The following is a 25,217-nucleotide window of genomic DNA, read 5'->3' on the forward strand; positions in this document are numbered from 1 at the left end:
GGATGGAGACAGGATGAGGAGTGTGGAGGGAGATGCCGTTAGACTGAAGAGCCGGCTGGAGCACGTGTGGCTTTAAGCCACGGCAAGGGGTGTAGGTTTGTTCTGAGTGCACTCAGAAGCCACTAGAGAATTTTAAGCTTAAAATTTTGTTTCTTAAAATAATTAACCCAGTTATTTTAAAATAAAAATTTAAATGATGACACACATCATCCCTGCAAGAGATTACGCATGTAATACAATCTAAAACCAACGTGGAGACAACCGTTTCCCTTACTCAAGTTAACACGAGAATCATCATCAGTCCCTCGGAAGCCCCCTGTGTCCCCCTCCCTAACCATACCTCCGTGACCTCTATCCTGGAATTCTGTAAAACAATTCACTCCTTTTTCTTTATAGTTTTCCTATGTGAACTTAACCCCATACACACTGCATAGCTTACTTTTGCCTGGTTTTGGACTGTATACAAATAGAAGCGTATCATGGGTGTTCTTTTCTGTGACTTGCTTCTTTCATTCTGTATTTTTGTTTTTTGTTGTTGTTGTTGTTTTTTGCGATACGCGGACCTCTCACCGCTGTGGCCTCTCCCGCTGCAGAGCACAGGCTCCGGACGCGCAGGCCCAGCAGCCATGGCTCACGGGCCCAGCCGCTCCGCGGCACAAGGGATCCTCCTGGACCGGGGCACGAACCCGCGTCCCCTGCATCGGCAGGCGGACTCTCAACCACTGCGCCACCAGGGAAGCCCCACTCTGTATTTTTGAGAGTCGTCATGTTGGTGCAAGCAGCTGTTGCTCAGTGGTCAGAGCACATACTGGTTTTGTACGCGGGCCTCTCACTGTTGTGGCCTCTCCCATTGCGGAGCACAGGCTCCGGACGCACAGGCTCAGGGGCCATGGTTCATGGGTCCAGCCGCTCCGCGGTATGTGGGATCTTCCCGAACTGGGGCACGAACCCGTGTCCCCTGCATCGGCAGGCGGACTCTCAACCACTGCGCCACCAGGGAAGCCCTGAAGTCCTTTTTTTAAAAAATGCAATAATAGGGAATTTCTCGGCAGTCCAATGGTTAGGACTCCCTACCTTCACTGCTGAGGGCCCGGGTCAGGGAACTAAGACCCCACAAACCACATGGGTGTGGCCAATAAATAAAAATACAGTAATAGAATATTAGGTAAAAAGTGAGTTTATATTTAGAATGAGAAAAGAACTCACAACAAATCATATTTTTTTTAAAAAAAATAAAAGCTAATAAATACCACAAAGATCATGAAATCCAGAAATATACTTTTACTAATGAACTGTCTGACCCGTATTGCTAGGATCCCTCTCAGGGCCTTGGGCAAGGCAGAGACCCTAAGGCTCCAGTGAGACAGCTTCACAGTGAATCTCTCTCAGAATGTGGTCTGTTCCACTGTAGGAAGAGGCTGCCGCTTCTCTCCATGCTGCTTGTGATAGATGGCTCCCACACCTGTCCATGCCCTCATCCCTGGAACCCGTGCGTATGCTCTGTCACATGGCAAGGAGGGATTATGGTTGCAGATGGAGTTAAGGCTGCTGACCTTGAGATGAGAGACCACCCTGGATTATCCAGGGAGGCCCAATGTAATCACGAAGGTCCTTAAGTGGGGGAAGAGGGAGGCAAAAGAGTAGGAACCAGAGAGCTGGTGTCGTGAAAGAGTGGACCACTGTGGGCTTCTGAGATGGAAAGAGCCCACAAGCCAAGGAATGCAGGCTGCCTCTGGAAGGTGGAAAAGGCAAAATCCAGATCCTCCCCAGAGCCTCCAGAAGGAACACACACCTGACAACACCTAATTTTAGCTCAGTGAGACCCTTTTTGGACTTCTGACCTCCAGAACTGTAAGGCAATAAATCTGTGCTGTTTTAAGTCACCGAATTTGGGACAATTTGTGTCAGCAGCCTTAGGAAACGAATACACTACTGTTTGGGTTGGGTATTTAGGTTGTTTCCAGCCTCTTGCTTTCCAGACAGTGTTGCTGTGACTCTCCTTCTCCAAGTGTCCTGATGTAATATGTACAGCCTCAGCTTGACCTGGTTGTGACAGCTGCTTCTCACACGCTGCAGTTCAGATGATGGATTTGGGAAGGGCAGAATGAGCGTGGCGAGACCATCACGGGCCATCTCAGCAAGCCAGGTACTGAGCTAAAGAGGTGGCAGTGGAGTCCGGAAGAAGGGGCAGATGTGAGAAATATTTAGGATGACAAGTCCACAGGACTCCCTAAAGGGTTCCTTGTTGGAGGTGAGGGAGCAACCAGAAAGATTCCCGAGTTCCTGGAGCAGAAGCAAGGATGGTGGTGGAACCAGAGATGGTGATGGCACGGAGTCTGACACCAGGACCCTTCCTCGTGGGCCTTCCCCTTTCCTGCCCTAGCTGGCAGCTCTCCCGGTCCCCCCTCATCCTTTACAACCTCATGCCTTGGAAGCTGATCTCTCACCCACTTCTCCCAAGTTAGGAAAATAATCGAAATCCCATGTGGGTTGAAAGCCAAATGATGGACAGAAAGACAAACACACACTCCATGACAAAGGAATGAAACTGCAGGTGATAGCTTCACGGTTAAACTTTAACTGATCTAGCTGAACTAAACTTTAACTGATTTCCTAAGATTTAAAGCAACAGAGACACCACCAAGGCAAAGGCTGAGGGTTTTGATTCTTAGAGATAATCTCCTGCATGGGCACCATCCTTTGGGAGGCCACGTGGCTCTTACACAGGAGAGGAGGCTGCAAGTGCAGAGTTGGAATGTGTCTGCAGTGCACCAATTCAGAAAAGCAAGCTGACAAAAATATGCGTGGGGATCACGTTTTTATGAAATAGGGAAGTTAGGGAGCTCCATCCAGGTATAGATTGATAACAATAGCTCACATTTATGGAGCAGTTATTGTGTGCCCGCCACTGTGGTCAGTGCTCTACTGATAGGTACTAATGCATTTGGATCTTTTGCTATTATTGTCACTTCCTTTGACAGAGGGGGAAGAAACTTGTCTAAAGGGGTCTGACTCCATGCTCTTAACCAACTCTCAAAGCTTCCCCTCCCTTAATCTGGGGACTAGATGGGCAAATTTGTGGCTGTCCTGGGGAGCCCTGGGAGGAATGAGCTCTGGGCTCCAAGCCCTCCCCTATACGGGTCAGTAAGATTAGCTGCCATCTGACCCACTGGGATACTCCTGACCAAGGTCATCTGGCAAAGAGGACACCTATGCCCCCAAAGAGGGAACTCACTCTGTGGGAAACGGGATATGGACATTGTGAGGCAGACAGACACCATGTGTGGCTTGGGCTGGAAGCCATGCTGGGCCCTTCCCTCCCCCCATTCTGGCATCATTCCCACTTCAGGGAGCAAGGACTGAGCTCCTGGTATGAACGAGAGGGCTGTAACCTCGGAGCTCACCAGCAGGCAGGCTGGGCCTTATAGGAGTGGGACCGGCCTCCTTTGGATGGAGTGAGCCCCTGGGAATCTCAGACTACTCTGGAAGAGACCTCGAGAGGGAGATGCTGGGCTTCTTACCAATAAATGCATGAGGGTGCGTGAGAGATGGTTTTAAAAAACAACCACACTGCACTGTGATGAGGGGATTGTTTTCCAGGCTGGACAAGTGGACTGCGGATGTGTGTGCATATGTCCACGTTATTATTGCCAGTTTTCTCTGAGAAGTGGAATTGGGTCATGGCAGGCTTTTACTTTTTACTTTTACACTTCCATATTGTTTTAATTTTTTAAACAATAAGCATGTATCACTTTTTTTAAAATTAATTTATTTATTTTTAATTTTTGGCTGCATTGGGTCTTTATTGCTGCACGTGGGCTTTTCTCTAGTTGCGTCGAGCAGGGGCTACTCTTCGTTGCAGTGCGCGGGCTTCTCACTGCGGTGGCTTCTCTCGTTGTGGAGTATGGGCTCTAGGCGCACGGGCTTCAGTAATTGTGGCACATGGGCTCAATAGTCATGGCTCACGGGCTCTAGAGCGCAGGCTCAGTAGTTGTCGTGCATGGGTTTAGTTGCTCCGCGGCATGTGGAGTCTTCCTGGACCAGAGCTCGAACCTATGTCGCCTGCATTGGTGGGCAGATTCTTAACAACTGCGCCACCAGGGAAGTCCCATAAGTATGTATTACTTTTCTAATAAAGAACCTTCATAATGTCAAAAACATACATATGAGGAGAAGGCAAAAAAATATTTTTAAAAACCCTTCAGAGTAAATATGATGAACGGTAAGTATTCATAGCATATAGAATAGTGTTACAAATCCTTAGGAGAAAAATGGTAGCACCACAGTGAGAGCTAGTACGTAAACAGATAAATTATAGACAAGTAAATACCAGCTAATTTGATCTCATACGTGAGCCAAGATGTGCAGCTTTAAACGAGCAATGTCATATTTTTTACCTTTCAGTTTAACTAAGGATTTTTTTTTTTTTTTTTTTTTTTGCCGTGCCACACGGCTTGTGGGATCGGGATCTTAGTTCCCAGACCAGGGATCAAACCCAGGGCCCTGGCAGTGAAAGCACGGAGTCTTAACCACTGGGCTGCCAGGGACTTCCCTAAGTAAGAGTTTTAGAAATGGTGACAGTGCTGGGAGTGAGTCGTCCACTCCTTTCCCCTGCTCGCAGGAGTGGACCTTAGATGAACGTGTTTGGATAAGAGTTTGCTACTAGGACTCAAAGGCCTTGAATTATTCAAACTCAACCTGGATCCAATCATGAGAAAAGAACTGGACAAACTCAAACCGAGGGACATGTTATAAGACGACTGGCCTGGACCCTCCACAAATATTAAAGTCATGAAAGACTATAAAGGCGGAGACATGTCCCAGATTACAGGAGACAAGAGAGACCCCGCTAAATGTTGTACGTGCTCCTGGATGGACCTTGGGTCTAAAAAAGAACAAGTTCTAAAAGACGTTATTGAAAGAGTTGAGGAAGTTTGAATGTGGACTGTATATTAGATAACGTTGTACCTGCGTTCCATTTCTGGAATGCGCTCATTAGACTGTGGTCTTGTGGATGAATGTCCTTTAACTTAAGAGATGGATGCTGAAGGGCTGAGAGAGTGTCATGATGTCTGCAACTCAGATCACTGAGCAAAACACATGTACTTAGACAAAAGTATTGGTTTACAGATTTGTATATATGTAGACAGAGGTGTCAACAGAGAACACCAGAGAGAAAGCAAGGGTGGCAAAATCATGACCGTTGGTGAGCCTGGGCAAAGGATACATGGAAATTTATTGGACGATTTTTTTTGGTAAAGTTTTATTTATTTATTTTTGCTGTGCTGCACGGCTGCGCAGCACGCGGGATCTGAGTTTCCCAACCAGGGATCGAACCCGTGCCCCCTGCAGTGGAAGTGTTGGATGGGCAGCCACAGCCTGGAGGGTCATGGAAGCCCCCAGAGGTGGGAGTCTGGGAGAAGCCGGGATCACCCCACCCCAGATCCAAGGCCCTGCTTCTGCCACTCAGTGCAGGCCCCGCTGTTGAAGCCCAGGGCACGTGGAGGGTCTGTTTGTGTTTATTTTTTCAAAAGCAGTAACATCCAACGTCAGCAGCAGTTGTTTTCCTAACCTCGGGGCACGAGCTCTGCTATGGAAATGGTCAGCTGAGCTTGACCTTGGGGCCCTTCACGTGAGGAAGAGCCGCCTGGACGAGGAGATAAAAGGGGTCCCTGGGTGGAGGCAGGGGGACTAGGGCGTCTTGGGAGCAACACGCAACACAAACAAAGCCAGAGTTTCCAGGAAAAGATGGCAAAGTACGCAGATCGAGGCCCCTTTCCTCTGAGAGACCGAAAAACCAGCTGCCTCCCAGCACTTTGCTGTTTTCTAGGCAGCCACTCCCTGATTGCCCAGAGGAAGGAGCGCTGGCCTTCCTTGGCCACAGCTTTTGGGAATGAAGGGCAAAGACTTCTAGAATCAAAGAATTCAGAGCAATTATGGAAGCTAAGAATTCAGTCCTCATATTAGAATTCTCACTTATGTTGAATTCTAAAATACTGGAATCACGATCTCTTATATCTGGAAAGTGGCTAGATAGACGGGTAAATATCATTTTTCTACTCCATGCACCGCATTCTCAGATACCCTAACTGGTACCCTGCCCAGCACCAGCGGCTAAAGGAACCTGGAACCGAGGCTGGTATGCCCAGGATGGTGAGGAGGGCCTGCATACTCGGCCTGGCTGCTCTCTGGCGAGGGCCATGCCCAACTGAGGCCCAAACACAGCTGGCATCACTCCCTGCAAGTGCTCAAAACATGCTTTGGTGCTGGCTGGGGTGGAGAGCAAAGTTCTGCTCCCAGGAACGAGGGGGTATAAACTCCTGGTCACTGCAGCTTCTCTGGAAAGGTTCAGGAAACGTTTCCCATGGGCACTGAAGGTGTTTAAACACACCTTAGGAGACAGTGTGGGTGGGAGAAGCCCCTGAAACTGCTGTGTGACCTAAAATAGCTTGGTAACCCTCTCTGGGTTCATGTGCTCTCTCCTGTAAACTCAGGGTTGGGAGGACTTCATTGACCCACTAGAAGTCCACAAAGTCTAGCATGGTGGTGAGGTCCAAGCACCATAGATTCATGTTGTCTGGGTTCAAATCCCAGCTTTACCACTTACAGGTACGAGGTTCTGGGCAAGTTGACGCTTCTGTGTCTCAATTTCCTCCCCCTGTAAACTGGGGATAATAGTGGCCCCTACCTCATAGAGTTTTCATGAAGACTGAATGTATATATATGTGTATATGTAATATGTTTATAACAAATTATATGTCATATTATATATGACACCTGTAGTATTATATATATTATCATGTGATATGATTATATATACATCACTTAGAAGAATGGCAGACACACACTCAGCACAGTTTAAGCATTAGTTGTCATCATTGTTGGTATCTCATCACCTGGACGGAAATGATGTGTTTACCCACAATAAGGCGGCAGAGACTCACAAATGGTGTTGTGTCTTTACTTTTGGCTAAGATTTATGTCAATTCAATGTGGGAACAGCGGATTTGCTCCTGCTGATGCAAAGTTTTGACTGGCAGCTCCATATGACTTTCCTTAATTTTTTTAAACGGAGGAATCTCTTATTTCTGAATGTAGGTTGTCTGAGCGACCAGAACTTTTAAAACATGGAAGAGGTCCACTTAGAGGAATCTAGCCTAAGGAAATGACCAGGAATTCACACAAATGTTTCTTTTTTTTTTTTTCTTTTTTTCTTTTTTTTTGCTGTACACGGGCCTCTCACTCTTGTGGCCTCTCCTGTTGCGGAGCACAGGCTCCGGACACGCAGGCTCAGCGGCCATGGCTCACAGGCCCAGCCGCTCCGCGGCATGTGGGATCTTCCCAGACCGGGGCACGAACCCGTGTCCCCTGCATCGGCAGGCGGACTCTCAACCACTGCGCCACCAGGGAAGCCCTCACACAAATGTTTCTGTACAAGGATGTTCACTGCAGCATTATTTTTTTTAATTTATTAATTTATTTTTTTGGCTGTGCTGGGTCTGATGACCTCACTGATGACCAGTCTTTACCAGAATCTGAACTGGGTGTTGGGAACAAAGACAAATCAGACATGAGGCCCATCTTCGTGAAACTCACAGTTCAGAGGGGAGACGAAGATGAAATATACAACCCCAGGACTACTCTATTCTCAGTTTCATACAATAGGTAACCATTTGTTCACATAGTCAAATCTGGCCAAGAGATGGGGATTCTGCTCGATACCAGGCACTGCGCTGAATGCAGGGACACTGACGCAGCTGGCCTTCGAGGGGCCCCCAAGCTGAGAACACACGCCGTGACCCTGGAGCCTTCTTTCCATCCAGAGCAGTGGCCTCTGACTCAGTGGCTCTGGAATGTGGTTCCTGGCCTCTCATCAGTCTGGGTCTACTCTTAGTGGGTCTGACTGGGCAGCTGGGGCTTGGGAGACTGGCCTTGTTCAGGCTGGGGCGACCTTTCAGACCACCTGCCTCACTGCCCTGTGCGCTTATTTAACTTGGGAGGAGAGGGCAGAGGGGAAGTGGGCACGTAGAGAGGGTGCATGTGTGCAGACAGGTGCGTGTGTTTGAGTGTGCTGTATCCATACGTACACACAAGCACGCAGGCGTACATGAGACGTGTGGTGGGTGCCTACAGGCTTGTGTGTATGCATACGTAAAATACATATAAATGCATGCACTAGGCATGCATTTAGTAAAACATTAACATAGGCTATGAAATATGAACACAGTGTAATGATAGTAATGTATCATTGAGTGTGTTTTAGAAATCATAACAGTGAATATGTATTGAATCGTGTTCTCAGTACCCTACAGGAACTGCCTCATTTAATCCTTACCGCATCCTGACGAGGTCAGTACTGTTGTTATCCCCCGGTTAGAAGTGAGGAAACTGAGGCCCAGAGAGGTTAAGTGACCTGCCTGGGGTCACACAGGTAGTCAGCAGTCTGTCCCCAGCCCACACCCCTGAGCCTCAAGCCGCCTCCACGCTCGGCCCATCTGCAAGCCTCTGGAGCATGTGTGGACACCTGCGCAGGCTGGACGTGTGAGCAGGGGGACGTGTGTGGGAGCGAACAGTACGGGGCGGGAGTGCACACAGGTGCTCATGACAGCACGCATCTACAACTCTGTTTACGGGGCGTGGCTCCAGGCGTGCCTGCCCTGCTCCCCCAGCCTGGAGCGCCCTTCTCCGCCTTTGTCTCCTGGTGACGCCTATGTATCCCCGGAGACTCACTGTGGGTGTCACCTTTTCCCCCAGGCGGCCCTGGCTCCTCTGGCTGGGTCAGTTGCAACATTGGCCCTCCCTGGCGCTGTCTTCCGTTGGGGTGAGGGTGTGTCCTTCATATCTGTGTCACTCAGGTGTCTGGAACAGGTCTGACCGGGACATTAACAGCAATGATAACAGCTGCCACTCGGTGGGCACGGCCGCTGTGACTGGCGTGCGCGGAAGCGGCGCCCTCGTGACCTCCCTGAATCCCATTTATCAATCGAGGTCTCAGAGGGTGATTGGAGCACGTACGCAGCAGAACCAGAAATTGAACCCCGGGCTTGGCTTCAGCTCTGTCGTTCCCATACCATGTTCCTTTGGGGCAATTTTATTATTTTTTAAGCTTTTATTTATTTGCGATTAGCTATCACACACCCCTGGGAAACAATTCAGAAAAGCATCTAACATTGAAATAAGCATCCCTCCACCCCTGTCGCTCACCCTCCAGCCCACTCCCGAGGCAACCGCTGGTCCAGGTTCTTGCATGTCCAGGGCCCCCTTCCCGCTGCGTTTTCTCACGCTGTGTGTGTGCATGTGCATGCATGTGTGTGTGCGCACACACGTGTGCATGAGCACGTGCACGCGTGTGACTCCTTCCCGAGAGGTTTTGAGCATCTCTAAGCGCGTACGCCAACCATACCTGCTGTTATTTCTCTCTCTCTCACTCTCTCTCTTTATTTTTGTATTTTTGCATTTATTTATCTATTTTATTTATTTTGGGTGCGTTGGGTCTTCGTTGCTGCGCGTGGGGTTTCTCTAGTTGCGGTGAGTGGGGGCTACTCGTCGTTGCCGTGTGAGGGCTTCTCATTGCGGTGGCTTCTCTTGTTGTGGAGCACAGGCTCTAGGTGCGCGGGCTTCAGTAGTTGTAGCACATAGGCTCAGTAGTTGTGGTGCACGGGCTTAGTTGCTCCACGGCATGTGGGATCTTCCCGGACCAGGACTCCAACCCGTGTCCCCTGCATTGGCAGGCGGGTTCTTAACCACCGCACCACCAGGGAAGCCCTATTTCCCTTCTTTTACATAAATAGTGGCTCACCCCACACCCAGATCTGCACCTTGCTTTGTTCACTTCACAGCACATCTTGGCGATCTCTCCGCATCAGCATGTAAGAACGTCCTCACTGCTTTTTATAACTGCTTGACCCTGGAGCAGTTATAAAAAGTTATAACTGTTATAAAAAGTTATAAAAACGTGGTGGGGAATTTATTAAATACTTCCTACTCCCAATGCGGCCATGAATGTTCTCGTACAGGCGCAGACTTTGACTGAATGAATGGATCAATGAAGGAACAAGTGAAGGGGAGAGAGGATGCCCGAGGTTGGGGCCTGGGTTATGGGGGAATCCTGGGCGTGGGGCCAGAGGTGCCTCCAAACCTGTCTTTCTAAGGAAATGGGAGAACATGAGAATCCGCTGGAGTCCTGAGGGTCACCGCCAGCTGGGTCCCAGGTGAGGGTCTCTCGGCAGGACCGCCTCGGCTCCTCGTCAACAATGCAGCAACGTCACGCTGCTGGGGAAGTGTACCCGCCATGAGTCACCTTTCACACCTGCTTGGCCAGTGCAGCCAGCCGCCCCCCTCTCGAAGCTAGAGATGCCTCCGCTGAGGTCGCCGGGCCAGTGGGTGGCCAAACCAAATGAGCATCTTTGGGATGCAGGTTCCATGCCCTGCCCTGATGGGGGAGATGGAGACACAGAGATGGCCACTGACCTCGTTGAACCATGAACCAGGAACCACAAGGGAGCTTGGAGACAGTGGCCGACCGGGTCCAGGGTGCCCAGAGCTGGGGCGGGTCTGCTTTGGGAGTTCAGGGAGTGGAGTTGGAGGTCCAGGCAGGGATCCACACTGCAAGAGCTCAGGGACTTTGAGAAGAAGGTGTGATTGGCACCCCTCGTGACACAGGGGGGAGACTGGAGCTGCCGGATGGTGAAGGGGCAACAATTCAGGAACCTTCTTGCCCTTTCTAGGGGCCTCCAACCTTCCTAGCCCCCTTGGGAGGAACCTCTTGATCTGCTTAACCAGGGAAACTGAGGCAGGAGTGTGGAGGTGACTCATCCAAGTCAGTCCAACAGAGGTGCACCCAGACCTCCCCCCAAACCTATGCCCCAAGGAAGGGACCCAGGGCACCTGGTCTCTGGGCAGTTTCCGATGAGAAGACCTTGGTCAGCTTGGGAAGCCCCTGCTATGAGAGCCTTGGACCTGGACTCCAGCTCTGTGACCTCGGCGCTACTGAGTCCCAGCCCCTCCCCTAGAAAATGGAGGTAACTGTGCACCTCCCTCACTGGGCTGTTCAGGGGACTAAAGGAGATAGTGAATGCAAATGCCTATTCCAGGACCTGGCACACAGTAAGTGCTCCACAAAAGGTAGATATCTTTCTGTTTGGGCAGGTGGCCTGAGTAAGAAGATTTGGGCGCTGGAGCCAGACATGCCGTGATGTGACTCAGTAAATTACTGACCTTGGTGAGTCATGTCCCCTCTCTGATCCTCAGTTTCCTCCTCTGCAAATGGGCTCAGCCCTTCAAAGAGTTGTTGTCTAAAAGTCTGCTCACGGCAGGAGCTCCCTCAGTGCGAGCTCCTCCTTTCCCGGGCCTCAGAGTCCGCTTGTAAAGTCAGATGGGACGCTGGGATGACAGGGATGACTCACGGTTACAGCGTAGGCTCTTCCATGTGCCAGAAACTGCCATTATCTCCTAGCACCTCAGGCTGGTTGCTGGGCTTCCAGGCTGATTTACGGGGAGACCCAGACCTTTGCCCTTTGGCGTGGGAGTGAGGGTGAGGCTGAGGCTGTGGCTGTGCCCTGTCTTGAGGGTGCCTGGCTGGGTAGTCATTCACTTCCAGTCAGTCAGTCAGTCAGTAAGTCAATCAACAAACATACATCATACCGAGACTCCATGTGTTCTGTGCTGGGTCCTGGGGAAACAGAAGTGAATCAGAGCTGGCCCCTGGCTTGGGGGGCTCACAGTCTGGGGGAGCCATGTGGAGACAACATGTCAAGTAGAAGGGCTGTGGAAGCCAGAGCGGGCATCTAGCCCCATCTGGGGGATCTTGGAGGTGGCAGGTGATGACTGATCTGAGTCTTGACTCTACTGGGTCTCCCAGAGGAGGGGCGGGGAGTGGGCAGGTGAATGTGGAGGAGAGGGGTGAGGACAGATGAGTGCCTGGCTGGGCACCCTTAGGAGCTGCAGGTGCCTTCGTGGAGTGGAAACCCAGAGCCCAGGGATCCTGAAGGGGCAGCAGGGGCTCAGAGCAGGGTTTCACAAAGGGAAAACCCTGTTTTAGAAAACCCACACTGGTGGTGTGCAGATTGGATGGGAGGGGAAAAATCAGAGGCTGGGGACTGGGAAAGATGCAGAATGAGGCATGGGCTTGGGGACAAAGATAGGCAGTAGCATCCAAGGGTGGAAAAGGGGTGGCCAGGAGGAGAGGGCAGTACCCCACGGCCACGCTGGGCTCCTCCCAGACTGCCAGCTTCCCCCACCTGCTGGGGTCGAGACGGCGCAGGGGCAAGTTGGTGAGAGCTTGCTAATAAGACACTCTTCCAGAGGATTTATCATAGAGCCCCTGAAGGGGTCTGGCTTTGTACCTGGCAACACATCCCACCCCGAGAGACGGGAAGTCTCAGGACGCCCTGAAAAGTGACAAGTGGGAATCTGCCAAAATGGGAGGAAGAGGCCTGGATTCTCACAGAACATGGAGTCGGGGTTTGGACCAAGTGTAACCAGATCTCCTGGGAATGGCAGGGGGCAGGGACAGCCAGCTGACTTCTGACTAATAATAATAAAATAATAGCTCCTGTTTTTGAAATACTTACTGTATTCTGGGCCCCATGCCATGCATTTTACTTCCATCATTTCACTTAATCCTCATCACCACCCCATAACAATAACAACACCACAATGAGCACTAACATTTTCATTGCATTTTACTCTGTCCCAGGCGCTCTTCTCAGCATTTTATATGTATTGGCTCATTTTTGAGCTTCACAACACTCCTGCGGGGTATGAACTACTATCCCCATTTTACAGATGAGGAAACTGAGGCACAGAAAATTTGTATAACTTGCCCAAGTTTGCAGAGCTAGGAGCTAGGATACGGATGGAGGGCTGTCTTGGTCCCCTTACCCCCCGCCACTGACCTCAACCCTTACTCCTTCCTCATCCTGCCTCTCTCAGGCATCATGGGACGGGGAGGGGAGGGTCTGCATCATTAGTGCCTTCTGAGGTGACATTGCCCCCCCCTTCCCAGAGGAGCTGCAGGTCCCTGGAGCTGAGGGTGAGATGGTCCCAGAGCCCCTGGATGGGGTGGGCCTGGGGTGACTGAAGCTCTAGGCCTTAGAGTAAAGTCTGACAAGGTGTAAAGAGTAAAGGTGACAAGGAAGTGACAAAACTTCTCTGACCTCCCCTCACAGCCTCTGTCCCCCTCATGGCTCCCCACCCTCTGTGGCCTGACGAAATTCAGTGGGCCCTTGGTGGGCCTTTTCTCCCAGCCCCAGTCGGCCACTCCCTTCTCAAAGCATCCGCTCCCTCCGGTTGCTGGGAACCTACTTACTGCTCTTCCTTAGGGTCCTGTCCCCCTCTCCACCCCCCTGCCCCCACCCTGCTACTTGCCACCCTGAGACCAACTCAGAGCCTTCACCAACCCCTCCTGCTGATGATGCCCACAGCCCCGTCTTTGCCCAGACCTCCGTCCTGAGCCAGGGCACCGCCCACCTAAAACTCCCCAATGGCTCCCCACTGGGTTAAGAATGAAGCTAGAGGGACTTCCCTGGCGGTGCAGTGGTTAAGACTCTGAGCTCCCAATGCAGGGGGCCTAGGTTTGATCCCTGGTCAGGGAACTAGATCCCACACGCATGCCACAACTAAGAATTCCCACGCCACAACTAAGGAGCTGGTGAGCGGCAACTAAGGAGCCCTTGAGCCGCAACTGAGGAGCCCACAAGCTGCAACTAAGACCCAGTGCAACCAAATAAATAAATAAATATTTTTAAAAAAAGAAGAATGAAGCTAGAGCTTGGATGCAGGGTCCCCACCCTCCTTGCAGACTGAATTCTATTCTAGCTCTGGCCTGTTCCTCTGGCCTCATTTTGGATCCCTGTACGCACTCCAAACTCCAGCCAAACCCAGCTGCTCTGTCCCCGAATGGGCTTTCCTTTCCCATCTAGTGCCTTTGAATGTGATGTTCATTTGACCTGGAATACTCTCTCCACCCTCTTAGTCTAGCTAGTTCCTCCTCAGCTCCAGGGCCCCCTCCTCCAAGAAGCCTCCCCTGACCTCCCAGGCTGGGTTTGCTGCATCCTCTGTGCTGATTGTGGCCTCTTGTAAGTAACTGAAGCGGAACAAGTTGGAGGGAAGACAGGGCCTTGATAGCAGCCTTGAGACTGAGGCTGCCCAGGTCTGGAGTTCCCAAGAAAGGCTTGGGTTGCGGACAGACAAAAGCCAAGGACAAGAGATCAAAGACAGAGATCAAGCTTGTCACAGGAAAACACGTAGAAGGAGAAGACAGGAGAGCTGAGGACAGACCCTGGGGAACCCCAACATTAGAGGGCTGGACAGAAGAAGAGAATTCTCGGGAGACTGAGAAGGAGGAGGTGGAGAGTTAGGTGGAGAAGCCAGAGCGCAGAGAAGAAAGCTAGCTCCCAGGGAATCACCCCCCAGCATCCATGATCAGGGGTTGTCCCCTCCCCTTGACTATGGGCCGGCCCTGTGACTTGCTTTTTTTATTATTATTATTTATTTATTTTGGGCTGCATTTGGTCTTCGTTGCCGCGCGTAGGTTTTCTCTGGTTGCATCCAGCGGGGGCTACTCTTTGTTGCAGTGTGTGGGCTTCTCATTGCGGTGGCTTCTCGTTGTGGAGCATGGGCTCTAGGCGCGCGGGCTTCAGTAGTTGCAGCACGTGGGCTCAGTAGTTGTGGCTCGGGAGCTCTAGAGCGCAGGCTCAGTCGTTGTGGCTCATGGGCTTAGTTGCTCCACGGCATGTGGGATCTTCCCGGACCGGGGCTCGAATCCGTGTCCCCTGCATTGGCAGGCGGATTCTTAACCACTGCGCCACCAGGGAAGTCCAGTGACTTGTTTTTGATTAATTTGATCGGAACAAGTGCCACAGCACTTCCAAGCCTGAGTCATAAGAGGCTTGTAGATTCCACCAGCATCACTTGAAACTCTCTAAGGGAAGTGATCTGCCATGTAAGAAGTCGGACTACAGACTGCCCTGAGATTGCCATGCTGTGAGGAAGCCCAAGCTAGTCACGTGAAGTGGCCACGTGGAGAAAGGGAGAGATCTGTCCTGGGGCCCCCCAGCTGCCACCTTCACCCCAGCTGAGGCACCAGATATACGAATGAAGAAGCCGTCTTGGACGTCCAGCCCAGCCACCATTGACTGCAACTGCAAAACAGACACCAAGAGAATGGTCCAGTTGAGCCCAGTCCATCCACGGGACCAGGAGTGATAATAAAAAAACTGTTTTTCTAAGCCATTAAGTTTACGGTAGTTGATTACACAGTAATAGATCATTGAACCAGTTGGTAATTTAATACCTGAACAACCCTCTGTGGTAGACATTATCATCCCCATTTAAGAGATGGGAAAATAAAGCCCAGAGAGGGATGTGACTCTGTGAGATTCATGTAGCCAGCTGGAGGCAGCAGTTGGGGTTTGAACCCCTATGGGGTTGTCTGATACCCCACCCTGTGCTCTTTCCGTAGCACATACTTGGCTGTCTGAGGAGGCCAGACCTAGCAGTCAAACCTTGTAGTTTCGGCCAGATTCCCTGTGTGACAGGTTATTGGGGTTTTCCCCAGGAGCCTCACTTGGGCACCTGCTGGAACCCTGGATTTTTTTTTTTAATTAGATGTGATTCACACAGTCAAATGCACAAATCATTAAGTGTGCAAAGTGGCAAATTTTTACATGTGACCACTACCCAGGTCAAGATATGCTACATTTCTGGCACCCCAGAAAGTTCCCACTAGTCAATGTGCCCCACCCTACCCGGAGCCCAGATGACTATCACCATAGCGACAGTTTTGCTTGTTCTTGAACTTCCTGTAAATGGACTTTTCGTGGCTGGCTTCTTTCACTTAACATTATGTCTAGAAGACTCATCATGCTGTTGCAGGTAGCAGTAATTTTTTTTTATTTTGCCCGTGCCGCGCAGCATGCAGGATCTTAGTTCCCCATCCAGGGATCGAACTCGTGTCCCCTGCAGTGGGAGCTCGGAGTCTTAACCACTGAACCGCCAGGGAAGTCCTAATAATTCTTTTTTTTTTTTGCAGTATAGTATTCTAATGGATGAATATGCCACCATTTGTTTATTCATTCTACTCTTGATAGACGTGTATTGTTTTCAGATTTGGGTTACTGTGAGTAAGGCTGATATGAATATTTTTGTACTAGTCATTTTATAAACCTAAGCACTCATTTCTCTTGGGTGTATACGCAGGAGTGGAAATCCTAGGTCACAGGGTCGGTGCGTATTTAACTTTATAAGAAACTGCTGGGACTTCTAAGATCTCGCATAGTGTGCAGTGGGGCCAAAAAAAAGCCAACAGTTCCTCACTGTGCTAATACCAAGAACACCCCCACCAGCAGTTCGTGAGAATTCCAGTTTTTCATATCCTCAGACACTTGGTATCATTAGTCCTGTTAATTTGAGCTATTTTTTAGTGGGGTGGGGTGGAAGTGATCTCTCATTGTCTTTAAGTGGTTCAGGTGGGGCACCTGTTCATAGGTTGGCCAGAGTTTTTGGTTTGTCCAGGAAGCCCTGCCTGAGGAGAGGGTGGCGTGGGAGGGAGCCGGTGAGGAGGACGTTCCCATAGCCCAGGTGCTACACAGGCAGCCCGAGTTGGGCTGAGGGAGTCATGAAGACAGAGGAGGGACTCGAGGGAAGCCTGGGGGTGCTGGTGGGAGACAACAGAGCGTGGTGAGGATGGGCAGGGTGCTGGATGGGGCTGCCCATGGGATGCTCCTTATGAGACAGAAGTCCCGAGGCAGGGCAGTGCCAAGCCTGGGTGATTTGATGGCTCGGGGTCCTGGTTCTTCTTTCTTTCTGCTCGGCCATTTTTAGCATATTAATGAGGCAAGATGGTGGCAATGTGGGGACTTCATCCAACAGTGTCCAAAGGCTGGGAGAAAGAGGCCTCCCTTCCTTGTGCCCCACCCCCCTTTTGGCCACACCATGCGGCTTGTGGGAACTTATTTCCCCCTCCGGGGATTGCGCCCAGGCCCTCGGCAGTAAGAACGTAGAGTCCTCACCACTGAACCGCCAAGGGGTTCCCTCCTTGTGCTCCTTTTTAAGAGCAAGGCAGACCTTTCCAGATGACCCCCTCCAGCCCTCTACCCCAACGAAGACTTTCCCTGGCATCTCATTGGCTGGAACTGCAACGCATCCCATGCTCATTCCTAAACCCATCACTGGCAAGGGAATGGGGCACATTTCCCCCACAGCCCACAAGCTTACTCCCCTGCGGGTCATTCCCTGAACGTACCAGGAAGTTCACAGGGCATCTGATCATGCTGTTCCCTTGGAACTGGAATGCCTTTCCTGATTTTTCCATCTAGAAAAGTCATATTCCAAAGCCACCTCCAAAAACCCTCTCTGACCTGCGGGCTGGGTTGGGGGTCCCCTCTGGGTTCCCACAGCCTTCCGGGACCCAACCCAATGTGACCTGTTTTTGTGGCCTCGGTGCAGGGTAGGGCCAGTTCTTGTTCAACTCTATACACCCAGTGCCCAGCCCAGAGGAGGTGCCCGAGGGTTGATGGGAAGCGCATGGGGCCGGCTCAAGTTGTCCCCTCATCTTCATCACCTTCGCCACAGCCCTGCAAATCGGAGAGCCCAGGCTGGACTGGCAGTACCTGGGGCCTCTTCTCAGCCCCACGCGGAGCCACAATCAGCACAGCCAGCCAGCAGGGACGAGGCCTCCTGGCCTGATGGGCCTGGGGTGGCCTCGTCCACTGCTCCCGCCCCCAACCCTGCCAGGGCTGGACAAGCCCTCTGGGCACAGCCTCAGTACAGGACTGGGGCTGAAAGGTACCCATTTGATGCAGAAGCAGATTAAGGCTCTTAGAGAGGGGCGTGGCTTGCCCAAGGTCAATCACCGGCAAAGCCTCAGCTCCAGTCCTCCCTCCAAGGCTGGGCCCAGCGCCCACTCCCGGGCTTCTCAGACTGAGGGGCCTTGTTAAAGTGCAGATCCTGAATCAGTAGGTCAGGGCGGGGCCTGGACTTGGTGTTTCTAAAAAGCTCCCTGGTGTCACTGCTGTTCCTGCTGGTCTGCAAACCCCACGTGGAGCTGCAAAGCCTGGTGGAGGAACCAGATTCACAACCCCACCCTCAGAAGCCCACATGCTGCCCCTTCAGGAAGGGTGGAGCGCTGGCGGGGGCAGGTGGTGAAGCCACTTTAAGAAACCCCAACCTCCATTGCCCTCCCTGCCCAGCCACCCAGGACACCAGAGCTGCCGGAACATTTTATTAAGTTAAGGCTCACAGAGCAGGAGAGAAACGCCTGCCTGCACGGGGTGGTCCCCGCAGATCCATGCCCAGCACCCCTCAGAGGAGGGGGTGGGGCCATGGGGACAGCTGCTGGCTCCCTTTGTCCATCTGTCCCTCTGTCCAGAGTCCCAGGGAGTGGGTCCCCCCAGGGCAGGAAGTAGTTAGTGGGAGGTAGGGTAGAAAGAGGGTGGCTGGCTCCCGGCCTCTCCCAGCAGAGTCAACCCTGCCATAGCTGCTGCTGGGCCTCCGCTAGGCCCCGGGCCAGGCTGTGGGCCCAGAAGCCCAAGCAGGCGTCTGGAGACACAGGGGGAGCCAGTGTTAGAGGCACACGCCACCAGGAATTGCTTTTTAAAAAGTATAAAGTGTTTGGGGAAAAAAAAAAAAAGGAAACAAAATCTATATAAAAATCTCTTCACATATAAAATCCTGAAGAAGGTGCAAGGTAAGACCCAGTGCTAGGGGCGCGCTCAGATACGCAGAGAGTGTGTGTGTGTATGTGTATGTGTGTGGACGTGTGTGCGTGTGTGTGTGTGTGTGTGTGTGTGTGTGTGTGTGTGTGTATAGTGGGTGTGAGTGCATGTGCGGCCCACAGAGGGTGGGGAGAAAGCTTGGCTTCTGACGTCCATCCAGCAGGGAAGGAGGGAGATTGGTCCCCTTGGGCTGGGGGTCTGCAGCAGGGCTGGACCACGAGGACCTAGAAGACAAGAGTGGAGGAGTCTACTAATTAGAAAAGATACACACACCCCAGTGTTCATAGCAGCACTATTTACAATTGCCAAGACACGGAAACAACCTAAGTATCCACTGACAGATGAATGGATAAAGTATACATATACAGTGGAATATTACTCAGCCACAAAAAGGAATGAAATAATGCCATTTGCAGCAACATGGATGGACCTAGGGATTAACATACTAAGTGGAGTAAGTCAGACAGAGAGAGACGAATATCTTATGATGTCATTTATACATGGAATCTTAAAAAAAAATGATACAAATGAACTTATTTACAAAACAGAAACAGAGACACAGAAAACAAACTTATGGTTACCAAAGTGGAAAGCAGGGGTGGGGGGAGGGATAAATTAGGAGTTTGGGGTCAGCAGATACACACTGCTATATATAAAACAGACAAATAACAAGGTCCTACTGTATAGCACAGGGAACTATATTCAATATCTTGTAATAAAATATAATGAAAAAGAAATGTATGTATGTATTTCTGTATATAACTGTAGCACTTTGCTGTACACCAGAAACTGACACAACATTGTAAGTCAACTGCATTTCAATTAAAAAAAAGAGTGTGGGAGTCTGGCTTAGGCCAGGCAAGGGTGGCTGGCAGGTCCTTCCAATGCCTCTTGGCCCCAAAGGCTGGGCCAGATCCTCTCCTCCGGGCTTCTCCCCAAGCCTGGCCCACAGGGTGGCCTCTCCGGAGTGCCTTAGGAAGTCTCCAGGGATGTGTTAGAAAGAGGAAGCTCCAGGTAGACAGAGCAGTAGGAAAAGGCATCATAAAAATGTTTCACACCCTGCCAAGTCAGGGATGACCGTGAGCAGAAGTAGGGCAGAGCACGGCCTCCAGTGATGTCCGGGGTGTGAAGCACGGAGGAAGGAACGCTGTGGGTGATCAGTGATGCGCGCCGTGCTGCTGGGTCTAATGAGGGGGTGGCCACACCGGATTTGCCACCCAAGCCCAGGCAGATCAGTTAGGGCACTGCCAGCCCTGAGGAGGGGTGTGGACTGCTTGGGCTGTGGCTGTGGCTCTGTGTTAAGAAGCACCCGCTGTCACATGGCAGGGACAGGGCGAAAATCAGACCCTGAACTCACTGGCCCGCCTCTGAAGACACATGCTCAAGTTTACAGAGCAGCCTCTGGCGGAGTCTGACAGGTCCCCACGACAACCCCGAGTCGCTAGTGTCACTGTCCGCATTTACAGAAAGGGATACGGAGGCTAGGAGAGGGAGGTGCCCTGGCCCCCACGGCAGGGGGAGTCAGGTGTGGATACGGAGGCTAGGAGAGGGAGGTGCCCTGGCCCCCATGGCAGGGGGAGTCAGGTGTGGATACGGAGGCTAGGAGAGGGAGGTGCCCTGGCTCCCACGGCAGGGGGAGTCAGGTGCGGATACGGAGGCTAGGAGAGGGAGGTGCCCTGGCCCCCATGGCAGGGGGAGTCAGGTGTGGATACGGAGGCTAGGAGAGGGAGGTGCCCTGGCCCCCATGGCAGGGGGAGTCAGGTGCAGATGAGCCTCAGCTCACACCTCCAGGCCCCGCGTGGCCTCAGCCCCGCCCAGCCCGGGGCGCCCACCTCTACTCGGCCAGGCTGTTGCGCACGGCCTCCTTCTCCTGCATCGCGGCCATGGCGAGGCGCAGGTGCTCTTTCAGCTGCTCGATCTCCCGCTCCGACCGCGTCTTAATGTGGTTCAGCTCCACGTACACGTCCTGGTACTTTCCCGAGGTGAAGCGCCTGTCCTGGGGGGCGGGGAGGGGTTGTGAGGGCACGAAGCCCTCCTTCCTGGCCCTGCCCACCTGCCGGCACAAAGCAGCCAGGCCCCTCCACTGCCCCCATGGCCTCCTCCCTCCAGGTGGCCCCCCTAGATGGCCCCCGGCTCCACTCAGTGACACAGGTTTCGGCGTCATTTTCATCCCATTCAAGATGACAGCTGAGGCCCAGGGAGGTAAAGCTTTTGTCCGAGATCAAACAGCAGTGAGTGGCTGGGAGGAGAACCAGGTCAGCCTGGCCCAGTGCTTGGGCCCCTTCCATGAGTTTGGCTCACACACATTTCAGAGCCACCAACATGCAGCGGGTGTCAAAGACAAAGGGACATGGCACCGAGGGTGGGCCAGACTGGCCCCGAATCCTGTCCCCCAACTCCCAGCAACACGGCTTATCCCTCACTGCGACACACGCTGCACACGTGCGGGGTTTTGGTCTTGCCCACGGCTGTCACCCAGCACCCAGCACAGTGCTGGGCACATAGTGGGTGCTCAATAAATATTTTCTGACTAAATAAAAGCAAATGTGGCCGTGAGCAAGTCTCTTACATTTCTTAGCCTCAGTTTCTTTGTCTGTAAATGGGAATAGTGACACCTACGTGGGGGAGGCACGGGGAGAGCCTGATGAGGCCAGGAGTGGCCGGCACAGAGCAGGTGCTCACAAGATGGGACACAGCTAGATCCAGGGGCTCCCCACCCCGCTGACGCCCTGCCTTGGCCGGCTGGGACTCACCTTCTGCATCATCTGGAGCTCATCCCGGAGGCACTGTACCTCCTTCTTCAGGTACTGCAGCTCATTCTCCTTCACTCGCAGCAGCACCTGGGGTCACAGGTGCCAGGCTGATGCAGGGCCAGAGGCCAGAGCTACCCTGGCTCACCGCACCGCTGAAGCATGGCTTCTCTCTGCCTCAGGCCCCTAGAATGCAGCTCCCAACCTGCACCAAGACCCATGTCCCCAGGAGCAGACTCCTCCAAGAAGTCCTCTCTGATTTCTCCTTGCTCTCTCACCCTGTCCATACAGTGTGAGTGGGTAGCTTATGGTCACCTCTGCTATGGCCTCAACACAGTACCAGGCGCTCCACTTCAGGGCAAAGAGCATGAAAAGAAGCCATAGTGTGGCCCTAGTGTGAACCAGAGTGGGCTGGGCTTCCTCGTTAAGACCTCCCCAAACCCTGATGAGCAGGTACTGCTACCCTGACCTGACCAAGGAGGAGACAGGTTCAGCCAGGACGAAGGAGGCTTAAAAGCTTAGACTCTGGAGCCAGGTTGCCTGGTTCAAATACCAGCTCCCATACTGACTAGCCATGTGGCCTTGGGCAAGATACTTGACCTCCCTGTGTCTCAGTTTCCTCACCTATAAAACGGGAACAGTAATGGCATCTTTCTCATAGGACTGTTAGGAAGCTTCAATGAATTAGCAGATATAAGGGCTTACAGAAGCGCCAGCCACAGAGTAAAGCTGTATATAAATTTTTGTTAAATACAACAAAAGGCTAGGGTGGCCCTGGGATCACCCCGGCTTCTCCCAGTAAGGGAGGTGCTAGCTCCATTTTATAGATGAGCCACTGAGGCTCAGAAAGGTGAGGTGACTTGCCATGGTCACACAGCAGGTGGGTGGCAGGACCTACCACGGGAGGGCTTTCACCCAGTCACCCACTAGTGCTGGGTGCACAGCAGGCATCCTTCCTAGCTGCCCCGTCCTCTCCCAGCTACAGGGCAGACCCAACCTGTCTGGATACACTCCCCACACCCAGGCCCCAAGAACCAGCTGGGCGGCCTGGCACAGGGGGTGGACGCACCTCCAGCTCACAGGAGCTCCGCTCGCTGCTGCGCCCGCAGCCGTTGCCGGTGCCCTGTGAGGCGATGAAGCTGCGCAGCCGGTCGATCTCCTCGGACAGGCGGGCGTGCAGCTCCTGGGAGGGGTGGGATGGTCAGTGCAGGGGCGCCGGGATGCCCACGCCCCACCCCCACCCCAGCGGGGCCAGGCCCACCTGGTTGTGGCGCAGCAGCTCCTGGCCCTCCTGCTGGCAGCGCCGCAGCGTGTGCTCACGCTCCTCCGCCTGCCGCGTCAGGGCCCCAATCTCCAGGCACTTCTGCGAGTACTGCTCTGACAGCACCTGCAGCTCCCGCTTCAGTGCCTCCAGATCTGACCTGCCCAGGGCAGAGGAGGGGAAGGATGGCCCGGGCTCTCTCGCCCTCTGCCAGGCTGGGTCAGGTCACATAGACTCAAAGCCGCTTAGGGCTCCTGGTTCCCGCCCTAGTTTTGCCTTCAGCCAGCTCTGGGGCTGTGAACTGGTGACAGCCTCTCTGGGCTGCAGGCGCCTCCTCTATGAGGGGAGGGGTCGGAGAAGCCCATCTCTAAAGCTTCCATAGCCCCAACATTCCACGGCAGAGGGGCACCTGCTGGCTGATACTGTAGCCCAGCTCTAGGGAGACACTAAAGAGGCGAAGAGAAGGGTGGAGACTGAGACTGGCTAGACAAGAAGGGGCCTGAGAACTGCCGTGTGCACTGGCGTGCGGGTCTGGCTGAGGCCCCACTGCTTCTGTTCCCGGTGCCATGCGACCGGAGCAGGCGTCTCAGCTGGGGGCAAACTGACATGCCCTCTGCCAGGGGTCTTAGCACAGGTCCCCCACGCATAATCATCAGGGTGGACAGCTGGGCTCCTGGCTCAGAGGGAGCCCCTGTCCCCAGACCACAGGGCCCAATTGCCATCTTACTGGTGCTGTTTCTGGAGGCCATCCGGGCCCTGTGGGAGACTCTGTGTCTTGCTCAGCTCCCGGCTCAGCTCCTCCTGGTAGGCCTTCTTCATGGCTTCGATGGCTGGAAGCAGGGCAGAGAGGTGGAAGGGAGATTGGGGAGGGGTCAGCGGCAACAAGCCCCACTTCCTCCGGGACTCCATATGGAGACAGGAGCAGAGAGTGGTAATGAAAGAGCACTGGGCCGGGCTGTGTCATGGACTGAGCGGCTTTGGGTAAGGTGCTCAACCTCTCTGAGCCTGTCTATCAAGGGAGGATGACAGTGCCTGTCTGACGGACCCTGCTGGGGAGACACCTCAATGTCTGACCACTGGTACCTCTTGTTGTTAGTGATTTCTTGGCAAGAGCCCACACAGTCCTCCCTGCAGAGCCTGGAAGGTTCTTTAACAAGGTCCATCTGCCTGGCCCAGCTTAGTGGTCAAGAATGCAGGCTCTGCGGTCGGTACAAATCTGTGTGACTTTGTGCAGGGGACTTAACCCCTCTGTGCCTTGGATTCCTTATCTGGAGAACAGGGATGACAACAGCATCTTCTCTCGTGGGTTGTTGGGAGACACGTGTAGAGCAAGCAGAACAATGCATGGCAGAGAGTCAGTACTCAGACACTGGCCCCCGCTGGTTTATTTTCAGGCTGTGAGACCCCAAGGACTGAGTCTCTTTCCACGCTCAAACAGGGTTGTTGTGAAGATTAAACAAGCCCTGGGCTTCCCTGGTGGCGCAGTGGTTGAGAGTCCGCCTGCCGATGCAGGGGACACGGGTTCATGCCCTGGTCCGGGAAGATCCCACATGCTGCGGAGCGGCTGGGTCCGTGAGCCATGGCCGCTGAGCCTGCGTGTCCGGAGCCTGGGCTCCACAACGGGAGAGGCCACAACAGTGAGAGGCCCGCGTACCGCAAAAAAAAAAAAAAAAAAAAAAACAAGCCCTCATTCATAGTCTTATCCAGAATTCCAAAATCCCAAAGCTCTGAACACTGGACTCTTTTGGTGGCGACCCCCAACCTGAACGGACACAAGGCTGTTTGTGATCATGACTATCCCACTTAAGTGACTTTGAGACTTTGAGAAAGTGACTTTGAGAAATTTCCAAAATTTGCCAAAACCTTAGTGCTAGATTTCAGGGTGAAGCCCAGACCCTGCTGGGAGAGGATATTTAATATACATACCAGGTTATCTTTCTAAAATGCAAAACGCACTGACCCCAGGGTTTGGGATGAGGGGCCCTGGGCTTGAGTGCTTGAAGCACTGGCAGGTGGTTAAGTTCCAGATCATGTGGCCTCTTTCATCATTTCCATTATTCTGCAAACCTTATGAAAGTGTCTAGGATGCCAGGCACACACAGCAGGTGTACGGAGAGGGAGTTGGCCAGCATCTTGGGCATTCCTGTTTCTGACTTGGGAGAGCAGAGGGAAGGGTTCAGAGAACGGCTTTGCAGTCAGAATGCTCTGAGCTCCAACGTCAGCTTCTGCCACCTCCAAGCTATGCCATCTGGGACGAGTCGCTAACTTCGCTGAGCCCCAGTTACCTCATCTGTGAAATGGGTTCACTCCCTCGGGCCCTGCAAGGACTAAGGTTGCTCACGTGGGTAACGGGCTTGGTAAATCCTCACACCTTTCCCTGCTCTCCCCACGGTCCAGACCACATGCCCAGTGAGACGGCACTGCTATGAGAGCAGGGTCTATGGCTGAGCGGTCTCCCCCCAGCACACGGCATGGGCCTGGACGTGGAGT

The 25,217-nt window shown here is 52.7% G+C and overlaps 1 protein-coding gene across 2 annotated transcripts in view; it reads right to left on the reverse strand.

Annotated features, from left to right (window-relative positions):
- Positions 1-18,215: 18,215 nt before the first annotated feature.
- Positions 18,216-25,217, reverse strand: part of TRIOBP (TRIO and F-actin binding protein) — a 58,679-nt gene continuing 51,677 nt past the window's right edge. For both annotated transcript variants that reach the window (XM_079937943.1, XM_079937944.1), the window contains 6 exons: positions 23,455-23,557; positions 22,728-22,887; positions 22,536-22,649; positions 21,470-21,556; positions 20,549-20,712; positions 18,216-18,940 (listed from right to left, as the gene is read on the reverse strand). In XM_079937943.1, coding sequence (XP_079794069.1) covers positions 20,551-20,712; positions 21,470-21,556; positions 22,536-22,649; positions 22,728-22,887; positions 23,455-23,557 — 626 coding nt within the window. In that variant the 3' untranslated portion in view covers positions 18,216-18,940; positions 20,549-20,550. The remainder of the gene's footprint in view (positions 18,941-20,548; positions 20,713-21,469; positions 21,557-22,535; positions 22,650-22,727; positions 22,888-23,454; positions 23,558-25,217) is intronic.

Source organism: Stenella coeruleoalba, assembly GCF_951394435.1.
Source record: "Stenella coeruleoalba genome assembly, chromosome: 11".
NCBI lineage: Eukaryota > Metazoa > Chordata > Mammalia > Artiodactyla > Delphinidae > Stenella > Stenella coeruleoalba.